Source organism: Diuraphis noxia, unplaced genomic scaffold (assembly GCF_037042655.1).
Source record: "Diuraphis noxia isolate RWA-SAM2 unplaced genomic scaffold, SU_Dnox_SAM2 contig0001, whole genome shotgun sequence".
NCBI lineage: Eukaryota > Metazoa > Arthropoda > Insecta > Hemiptera > Aphididae > Diuraphis > Diuraphis noxia.
Genome location: NW_028301711.1, coordinates 61755777 through 61767130, shown reverse-complemented (window position 1 = coordinate 61767130; position 11354 = coordinate 61755777). Strand labels below are relative to the sequence as shown.

The following is an 11354-nucleotide window of genomic DNA, read 5'->3' as shown; positions in this document are numbered from 1 at the left end:
CGGGTCAGACTGGTCCACAGAGCACCGGTCGCAATAAGGTACACGATAGCTACAAACTTGCCCAATCGAACTATTCTTGGTGACCCGTGTGTATTCTGCGAAGAGTATTTATGTATATGTCATAAATGCTCATTCCACTGGTAACAGTATGAGGGCTCACGGTGAGCAAAGACGAAGCGTTCGGCAACCCGCGCGCTCTAAAGGAGCCCGGGTCTGCACGCCGGCTACGGTGCCACAACATGCAAAACGGCCGGTCCCGTGTTCTGTAACGGAACGGACGCGCCAGCGCGCCTTAGCGAATCACAGGCCGGTGTTTGCATATCTTCAAGCGCTTTAACGAATCACAAGATCACGGTAGGCGTGGCTACGACAGCAACAACCAGCCACAGACCACCATTTAGGCAACTACAGCAACAACACCGTTATACACACAACGGCATTATAATCGGACTGCTGTGGGCGTGGTTTCGAAGGTGGCAACAACCAATGCATTGGCCGGCGCCGTCACGTGACCGTACGCAATAACCAACCACAGACAATCATGGGCGGTTCATGTTAGTACACAGCGCCGCAGCAGGCGAGACCAAGATTATAAAAGGGAGTGCGGAGCACAAAATCAGTCAGTAGTCAGTCCTACCTCACCGTAGCAAGACCTACCCAGGCAGACTTGCGCGGTTCGGGACCTTCTGACACGACACATCTACGCCGTAGCAAGACCCACCACGGGCAGACTTGCGCGGTATAAAACACTCACACGGTACATATTCTCCATAACAATCCTCTAAACAACTGAACCAGCATCAATACAGTCCACTCAAACAATTCCTGTACGGAACATTGGTCATCTTCGAACCGGATCGGGATGGCTGCCGAGCTAAGAGATCTCGTCAGTCGTCGGGGAGTTATGAAACGGCAGATCATTGCTTTTCAGAAATTCTTTGACAACAGTAACTTCTCAGATCCATCGACAATCATGGAACTGGAAATGCGAACTACGAGGCTTGAAGCTGCTTACGAAGACTTCCTCAGCACTCAAACTCGTATAGAGATATTAGATCCCCGTGAAGAACAGCTAGACGAACGCTCGGCTGTAGAAACAACTTACTACGAAACTATTTCACCTTCCATGGTTCTTCTTGAATCGACAAAAACGAATCAAAGAAGAGCAACCGAATCCTCAAACCACCAATGCTCTGCGGAGCATATGGGACGGTATGACACTCAATCAGCTATAAGACTACCACCAATCTCGCTGCCGGAATTCAACGGAGATTACAAGCAGTGGCTGAACTACCGGGACTCGTTTAAATCATTCGTTCATAACAACAACCACCTGTCGGATATCCAAAAATTACACTATCTCAAATCTTCACTGAAAAATGAGGCGGCTCAAGTCATTGAGTCCTTGGAGACTTCATCCGCGAATTATTTATCCGCCTGGGAACAGTTGCGAGAACGATATGACAACAATCGCAAAATGGTCGGAATCCACATCCATGCACTATGCAGTATGCCACCAATAGTGATGGCATCGTCAGTTAATTTGAGGATGCATCAGAACGGTATAAATAGTCATCTGCGGGCCTTGAAAGCCCTCAAACTTCCGGTAGAGCATTGGGATGCCCTGATCATCCACCTAATGGTAGAAAAATTGGACGTGGAATTCCACCGACTGTGGGAATCTAACCGCTCCAGCGATTCACTTCCTTCAATGCAAGATTATCTGGCATTCCTAAATCAGCGATGCCTGATTCTAGAGTCCATTGAAACAATATCAAACTACGGTCAAGCAGCACGGCCAACCTCGTATGGCGACAAAACTAATCGGTACGCACCAAAAAAGCGATCCTACACCACCGCTTTCGCCACTACCAACAAACCAATCCCATCATGTACAACATGCAGTGGCGGCCAGCACCCACTGTACACTTGCCGAGAGTTTTTGGTAATGACCATCAGCGCACGCAGGGAACACGTGCGTTCCAAACGACTATGCTACAACTGCCTCCGCCAGGATCACGCAGCTAGACAATGTTCGCGTGGATCTTGCAGAACTTGTCAAGGTAAGCACCATACATTACTGCATATCGAAACCTCAACTGTAGTGCAGGCAACGGCAGCCACAGAAACTGCCAACGAAAATCAATAGCAATCACAGCGGACCACGGTACTTCTGTCAACCGCTGTCGTACTCGCCTACAGCCCATTTGGTTCAGCCCATTCAGCACGTTCCATACTCGATTCCGGATCACAATGCCACTTCATGACTACACGTCTGGCAAAACGCTTATGTCTGAAAATAAGAAACTCTTCAACGTCGATTATCGGAATAACACAGTCAAGTGTTCAGTCTAATTGCAGCGTTCTATGTAAGATAGGGTCGAGAATCAACGACTTTTATACAACTCTGGAATTTATTGTAATTCCAAAAATCATCGGGCAATTACCAACTCGGCCTCCTACAACGCCATTAAAAATACCGAATGACATACAGCTAGCTGATCCTCAATTTTGGGCTCCGGGTCGCGTGGAAATGCTGATTGGTGCAGAAATCTTTTACAAACTAATGTGGTCAACTTCGACAAAATTCAATTCCGCCATTACTATTCCAAAAAACGGTGTTCGGCTGGGTCGCTTCAGGAAAAATCAACCACTTCAATGCTGAGGGATCAACGACTGCCTCGGCAACGGTTCATGTCGAAGACCGCCTGGAACAGACTCTCCAAAGCTTTTGGGAACTGGAAGAAGTAAATCCAGCGCAAGGGCTCCTTGGAATCGAATCACGTTGCGAAGAAGCATATACAACACATACGACGCGCAGTCCAGACGGGCGCTACACCTTACCGCTCCTTGTAGACAATGAAAAACTAAGTCGTATTGGTGACACGCGAGGTATGGCTCAAACACGATTTTATGCTACGGAAAAGCGCTTGCAGGGTAATCCAAGATTACGCAAGGATTATAACCAGTTTATGCAAGAGTACGTTAACCTTGGGCATATGAAGGAAGACACCGCAGAGGTTCAGTGCCATGAACTGGAAGTATTCCTACCACATCATTGCGTCATCAAGGCTGACAGCGAAACGACACGGCTCCGAGTAGTATTTGATGGCTCCGCAAGGGGTACCAAGGGACCAAGGGTATCCTTGAACAACGCACTATTAGTTGGGCCAACGGTTCAGGACGACCTTTTTTCAATCACTGCTCGGTTTCGGACTCACCGATATGTCTCCACCGGGGACATAGAAAAAATGTACCGGCAAATAAAAATAATGAAGTCACAAACCCACCTACAAAAAATATTTTGGAGAGATAGCCCGCACCAACCGTTAAAGACTTTCACACTGCAAACGGTCACTTACGGCACCTCCTCAGCTTCATACTTGGCAACTCGGACTCTCGCTCAGCTCGCCCAGGATGACGGAGTTATGTTTCCACTAGCCGCCGGAATCATCAACAAAGATTTCTATGTGAACGATGTGCTAACCGGCGCTGATACATTAACTGAAACTCTGGAATTGCGTAATCAATTAATACAATTATGTAATGGTGGCAAGTTCAAACTCCGCAAATGGTGCGCCAACCATCCTGACCTTCTCAATAACCTTTCACCGGAGGATCTTGGAGAAATCCACAAATTCACGCACGAAGGGAGCAATGGCTTAACAAAAACATTGGGAACATATTGGCAACCCCGTGATGATGAGTTACATTACACCATGCGATCGTTCAGTAGCACCAACGCTTGGACCAAACGCAAAATGGTATCTGAAATGGCAAGGCTTTTTGACCCTCTGGGACTTATTGGGCCAGTGGTAGTTCAAGCAAAAATCCTCGTTCGCGAACTGTGGCACGAAAAACTTGATTGGGATACACAGCTTCTGGATAGCCATCATCGAAATTGGGCGAGCTACTATAACCAGTTGGCGGATGTAAACAAAATACGAATACCACGATGGGTAATTCAAGTGAATGAACCCATTGATCTCCAATTGCACATATTCTGCGACGCTTCCGAAGCTGCATATGGAGCCTGTGCTTATATAAGAAGCAGGAACAGATATGATGTCACTAGCTGTGAACTGTTATGCTCCCGTTCACGCGTGGCACCACCACCATACCACTCCTTGAGCTCTGCGCTGCCTTACTGGCGTCACGCCTCGCAGCCAAAATCACCACGGCGCTGCCACTCAAATTCTCAAAACATGTGATCTGGAGTGACTCCACCATAGCTCTGGCGTGGATAAAGAATCACCAAGGTAGTAACCAATGGAAGCAGTTTGTAGCAAACAGAGTAGCGGAAATCGAAGAACGCACCATCGGATATTATTGGTATCACGTAGGAACCAATGACAATCCGGCAGACCATATCAGCAGAGGATTAAGTCCGGGAAAATTAAGTACTTGTGACTCATGGTGGCATGGTCCTTCCTGGCTACAGGCTAACGAACAGCAATGGCCCAACGCGGTATTAGCCATGTCCGATGCAGAGATTCCTGAACGTAGACTTCCCATTGCAGTCTCTCTAAAGATATTAACTCAGACAGAACCCCACCTGGAAATGATGTACAGCCAATTAGAGAAACTCCAACGCATAATCTCATATTGCTTGAGATTCAGGCACAATTGTCGTACGACAGGCGAATCTATGCAAGGACCCATCACTTCAGTCGAGCTTCATGGCGTGTTAAATGTGCTAATAAAGCGGGCTCAGGAGCGACATTTTCAGGAGGAAATGAACGACTTAGTTCGAGATCAGCATCTCCTAACCAACAGCAAACTGAAGTCTTTAAACCCATTCATGGATGCCAGTGGAATATTGCGAGTTGGCGGCCGATTGCAGTTTGCGAATGTGAGTTATAATGAGCGACATCCCATCATTCTCATAGCCAATGATCCACTCACGAGACTTATCATCGATTACGAACATCGAAGATTGATGCATGCAGGACCACAGCATCTACTAGCTTCACTCCGACGGCATTACTGGATATTAGGCGGGCGAAGCGCAGGTTAGACTATGCAGGTCCAATAGTCATAAGACATGGTGGAGCCAGGAATCGTGTCCTTACCAAGGCATACGTGGCACTTTTTGTTTGCTTCAGTACCCGAGCCATTCACCTAGAATTGGTATCAGACCTCACCAGCGTGGCCTTCCTTGCAGCATTACGCAGATTCATGTCCCGCAGGGGAAAGCCGATGCAAATCCATTCAGATAATGGAACAAACTTTGTTGGAGCCAACAGATTGCTGGGTGAATTCTTAAACAACGAATCCCTAAAGAAGGGCATATTAGAACAGTCACACCAAGAGGGAATAGAATGGAGATTCATTCCACCTCATGCCCCCCACTTTGGCGGCCTATGGGAAGCCGGAGTCAAGTCAACAAAGTACCACCTACGCCGGTGCATCGGAGACACTGTATTAAGGTTTGAGGAGCTGTATACAGTTCTAACACAAATTGAAGCGGTGCTCAATTCAAGGCCAGTTATGGCAGTTTCCGATGTTCCTGAAAACCCAGAAGCGTTGACTCCGGGTCACTTTTTAATTGGACGCCCGTTAACAACCTTTTCGGAGCCGACACTGCACGATGAACCAGCCATAAATTGCCCAAGACGGAGATGGGATTTAGTTCAGAGAATGTGTCAACAGTTTTGGTTGCGCTGGCGCCATGATTATCTGAACTCACTTCAACAACGACCCAAATGGTCCAGATCCGAGGCTAATTTTAAAACGGGAGATTTGGTTATACTAAAGGAAGATCACCAGCCACCATTAGAGTGGAATTTGGGCAGGATTACTCAGCTACATCAGGGGTCTGATGGACTAGTTCGGGTTGTTGGCCTCAAAACAAGGAATGGCACACTAAAGCGGCCAATTACGAAACTCGCAATGCTGCCTATTCAACATGAACCACATTCCTAAAGCATTGCCGGGGTGGAATATGTTCACGCCACGCGGGGTCGTGTTGTTCCCCAGGTAATATTATCTGGGGAACAACACGACCCCGCGTGGCGTGAACACATATACATTAGAAATAACACACAGTTCAGTTTACACAGTAGGTATTTGAATATTCACAATTAATGATAAGATAATTAGTTATATTGAAAAACTAGAAAAATGTATAAACTAATAGATTTTGTACATGAGTAGTATATTATAGTTAAAAATACTACGATCACAACATAATAATTAATTAAATGTAATAATTTTAAAATTTTAAAAACCCAATTACAAAAAATCAAAATAGGTACTTAATATCTAATATCGCTTTAGGGAATAGTACAAGGAAAATAAAATATATAACACTAGATAACAATTAGAAATGTAATTAAATGTAACACTTTGAAAATATTAAATATTTAAAACAAAATATGATTTTACGAAAAACTAATATTAATACTGTGGTAACATTATAAAGAAAATACAATACCTATATAATTTATATAACGATTAAAAATATAACTCAGTATATAAAATTTAAATAAAATAATGAATAATTATAACCTAAATATAATACACTAAAATTGAATTACAGTGGCTTCTTCATGGCTGTGCATATGGTCCAATTTCCCTTTGAACGTATCCATCATTATGATGACCGGTACTCCGCAAAAACAACAAGATATCTTGTTGTTCATTAAGACGCTGGACATTTTGAGCAATAATATGAGTGGCAATAACTCGTTCCGATCTTGATATGCCATCTCTCACCTAATAAAATTAAAAATCATATTATATTTTAAATTAATTAGAATAAGTTAAGTATGTAACCATTTACCCTGAGATTATTCCGTACTTGATTAAACTCAACTGAAAACTGATTTTCAATGTAAGTTAACTTTCCTAAAATAAAAGATGGCGCTATCAAATAATGGATAAATCATATAAAATTAATATGATATACTATAGAAACTACAGCAGTAAAGACAAATTGTTTCACATCAAGCTAAATATTAAATTAACTAAATGTTGAACCTAAGGAAAAATAATCAAACATAAATAAATAGGCTAGGGTGAGATGTCACAGATTTGCTAGGACACAACTGCTTTTCAACCCATTGTCCTGAGGAAGTATCTCAATGAAAGGTCCCGGATAACAAATGTTGGTTATCGAAATACAGTTAACAATTATTGTCTATTATATAAAAATGTCAATTCATAATCACATTCTGAATTTCATGCATAAATGAGTATTAATTTATAACAAAAATCTAGTTTTAAAATAATTGTGATGTAATTAAAAAAAAAATATTATAAATTATTTTGATAAGCTAGTACACAAATAAAAAATAATAAATTAAAAAACCAATGACCTTAGTACAAGCATTACACATAAAACAAGCAACTACAATAGTATATAAAAGCATGCTTTGAAAATATTATCAAGAATATAATAACCATCGCCTAGGCTATAAGGAAAGCAACAATTGGTTTTTAACTAAAATTAAAATACACATAAATTAACTTACTTATTTGTAACACACTATTGAACATGTAAATCATAACACATTATAATTACAAACATTTAGGACAAAGATGCAACAAAAAACACTTCAGACATTATCTGACTCACGGAGAAAATCCCAAATATTAGGATGACGTCCCATTTGCGCCAGTAATGTTGAATGGAATGACTCTAAATAGTTGTTAGTACGATAGTCTTCTCCAAAAACACTGATAAACTCTAGACGGACCTGAAAAAACCAATAATGCTCAATATATCCAATTAAAAAATTTCTCATTCCCTGTTCAACTTCAGGAAATTGTTGAACATACTGCATGATGGCCCTGAAACCATCATACATACAAAACTGAGGACATAGAGGATGACCCCTAACAGCTGGCAGATGAGGCAGTGCAAGAACCATTCTGAAAACACGAGCTGCTTCAGGATTTCTCTTGACTAAATCCAAAACACCATTCAATTTTCGATGACAATACCGCACAATTTATTGGGTGTAATGGAACCAGCAACATCCCAATCTGCTTTCTGGAAAAACTTGTTGAACTGCATTCATGAGTCCTTTTTCAAAATCTGTAACAAATCTAATTGATTTATAGTTTAAAGGTAAAATTTGTCGAACAATATTAAATAATGTAATGTAAGTTTCTTCTGTCCGACTTCTAAGAAGAACATACACCATTGGGAACGATACACTCTTAAATACCACTTGAAAAGTCAGAAAACTTCTCAAGTCTGCAGGAGCAGCAGGAACAGTCTTGAATGTTCCGTCAATTCCAACTGTTGTAAATGTGGCCAACTCTTCTCTAAATCTCCTAATTGCATCCAGGTTTGCAAATATAACTCCTTCGCTTGATCCATTGACTAGTAGTTCTTGCTGGAAGAATGTTGATGGTGGTGTTTGAAGTGTTTGACTGTAGGCAGCATTCTCTGGTCGGGTCAATGCTTCAGCAAGCTCATGGATGTTTTCAGGTATGCGTCCACCGTTTGGTTGACGTGACCTCCGCATCCTCTTCCATCTTCTCTGTCCTTGCATAAATGTGTAATTGTTAGCAGCTTCTGGATACCTAAAAAAATTAAATATTAATTAACTAAAAATAATAAACTTGAATAATTGGCGAACAGAAATATCTATGTGTTAACTGTCTAAACCAAAAAATTATAATCAAGTATTAGGAATAAAGATAAATATAATAAATAGAAAAACACTTTTAATATGCACCAAAATTAAAAATGTATAACTACAAAACTTGACAAGTTCCAGGCATCTAACATTTATTTTAAAATCTTCTGTTTCATGTATATACAATGTGATATTAATTAATCAAACATCTATCATCCAGTGGATATAATAAGAAAAAATTATTGGACAAAAATGCATACATACAAAATTCTGTTCTGAAAAAAAAACAGCTTTTTTATAGCATATACTATCATAGTTAAAAACTAATTTTATATAAATAATAAAAACTTTTTTGGTACACTATAATGTTATATTATATCTAAGTAATTTATTTTTTTTAATTTGTTCAATTAATTTAATTATTTCAATATAAACTGTCAAACCACATTTTTAACTACACACATTATTTATACCTAATAATTATCAATAATATAAATTATAGAAGTAGGTAGGTTTATTATTTGATAATATATTGTAAAATAGTTTTAGGTATTTAAAGAGGAAATTGATGATGATGTATAGTTGTTTGACAATTGTGCAACGATGATTAATAAGTATACTATAACTTAGGCCTACTTAATTTATTTTTTATGTAAGGCCTATAAAATATTATAATATATATTCACCCATAAAATTATAAAAATAAACCTAATGAACATATACATAATAATAATATAACATAATTATATAGAATTAGCAAATTAGTTGAATTAAATTCAACAGTACCTAATACCTATTAATAATAAATAACCGAGCAAATAATTTAAGGAATGTTTAAACATTTTATTATAATACTTTCAAATTTATTAGTTACCTACCTAACTGTAAATACAAATATATAAATATGCGAATAATGTTTAAAAAAAACGAAATAGTTTGTTAAATAAAGTATATTAATCCAAAAACTTACTGAACAATTGCATTATTGTATGCAGTCCTAACTGAAACAAACATGTTTTCAGGATCAATGTCCCTTGCACCAATTGCTTCCCTCAAGAAAGGTACATAATTAATAGTACGTAATTTTTTTTTTCTTAATCTTCGCTTAGTGCATCACTGTCTCCTGCTTCTTTTACTCGTGGGCTCGTCTTCTGTGTCTGAGTCCTCTTCATCTCTCCTCAACTTTCTCCGGATCCTTTTCATTTCGCTCTCGCTCACAGTTGATATCTCCAGGTCCATGGTTGTGTTGATTTCGAACTTTGATTCTGTTATCAACAGGTGCTGTACTTACTGATGCCGTACAAGGACAAAAATCATGTAGCCGACTTTTTTGCCTTTCACATACCAAATATATGCGGTTAACTCTGGCTTCACGCTTGTAGTACTTAAAACCTAAATTATCAACATAAACCTTAGAACCATGATGAATCCCCGGAATTAGTGTGTAGGTAACTGGTACATGATTTAAAGCATTTTCTTCATCTGGATCTTCTTCTTCATCTGCTAGAACTCTTTCATTTTCAAGAACTTCTACTTCTTCATCTTCATCGGTGAGATCTTCATTTGGGTTGTTCTCACAACTGGACGAAAATAATCATGATCCAACAAATGAGCTGGAAGACCGACTTCTTCTTCGATGTTCATCATGTCTTTGAATCAAGAATCTAAAAAAAACGAAGCACGAAACAGCGAATCACACGAGCTACAAGTCGGTGGTATGACCTATGGTCAAAGTTTTAAAAACAACGTGCGACAGCACTAATGAAATCTGAAAATATGACCTATGGTCAAAGTTTTAAAAACAACGTGCAGTAGCACTAATAAAATCTGAAAATATGACCTATGGTCAAAATTTAAAAAAAACTTGCGATAGTACGTTCAAAAAACAGTGTGCGGATAAGACAATATTGATTAATACCAAAAGCTCAAAAGCATGCAAGACACAACTATTACACAAGTACCGTCGTGTTCGAGAGAGGTTTAGCGAGTCAGTCGTTTCCCGTACTTTATGAATCGTAATGATATGACATGAGTCGTCTTGGTGGGGTGGGAAACTGGGAAAAACGTCTCGCAAAAACCGTTACAAAACACAGCAATAGAATGCTAAAAACGCGGAAATTAATAAACACAATACATAATTTATTTTGTATTTCAAGGTGATTTATTTATGAATACTGCATTCTGGATTGAACTTATTTGAGGTTGGGTAGGTTCTCTATCGGTCATTTTCTGAAATTCTTGATTTTCTAGATGAATTCTTTTTTTTTTAATTTTGTGATAAATTACTTCAAAAACGTGCTACCTAGAGATTTTACGTTGAAACAACTCATCACTGATTTCAAATTTAAATTAATCTTTTAATCTTAAATTGTATACTTAATTCATCAATGGGGGCGCAAAAAGAGCATAAAATTGGATACATGAAAAATATTTAAAAGCGACAAAAGTCAATTATATTGTAAAAATATATTATGTTCAATACATATGATAAAGTATATTGTAATTTTTAAGCATAGGTATTGGAATTAAATAAATTTATACCTACTCAGCATGTTTATTTTTACCAAAAGTTAATTCAATGTTAGAAAAATTTAAAAACTGTGAAAGGAAACTAACAGGGAGTCATTATTCATATTTTAAACTTACACCAATATTTTTGAATGTGGGGTAAATATATAACTGCTCACATAATATACACGTACATTATATTGATATGTTATATTGATAGTTTCTTAATATGTACGATATTGTCTGTATATTATT

At 38.9% G+C, this 11354-nt stretch overlaps 1 protein-coding gene and 1 pseudogene across 2 annotated transcripts; one reads left to right on the top strand and one right to left on the bottom strand.

Annotated features, from left to right (window-relative positions):
- Positions 1-862: 862 nt before the first annotated feature.
- LOC149061161 (uncharacterized) lies at positions 863-5925 on the top strand. The gene is made up of 4 exons (XM_089230861.1): positions 863-2063; positions 2641-4035; positions 4167-4852; positions 4936-5925. The coding sequence occupies exons 1-4, from the start codon at positions 863-865 to the stop codon at positions 5923-5925; spliced, it is 4272 nt and encodes a 1423-aa protein (XP_089086987.1).
- A 723-nt stretch (positions 5926-6648) lies between these two features.
- Positions 6649-10330, bottom strand: LOC149061160 (uncharacterized; annotated as a pseudogene). The gene is made up of 5 exons (XR_016189502.1): positions 9810-10330; positions 9562-9655; positions 7476-8535; positions 6785-6849; positions 6649-6717 (listed from the first exon to the last, which is right to left on the bottom strand). The product of XR_016189502.1 is annotated as an uncharacterized LOC149061160 (transcript).
- Positions 10331-11354: the final 1024 nt, after the last annotated feature.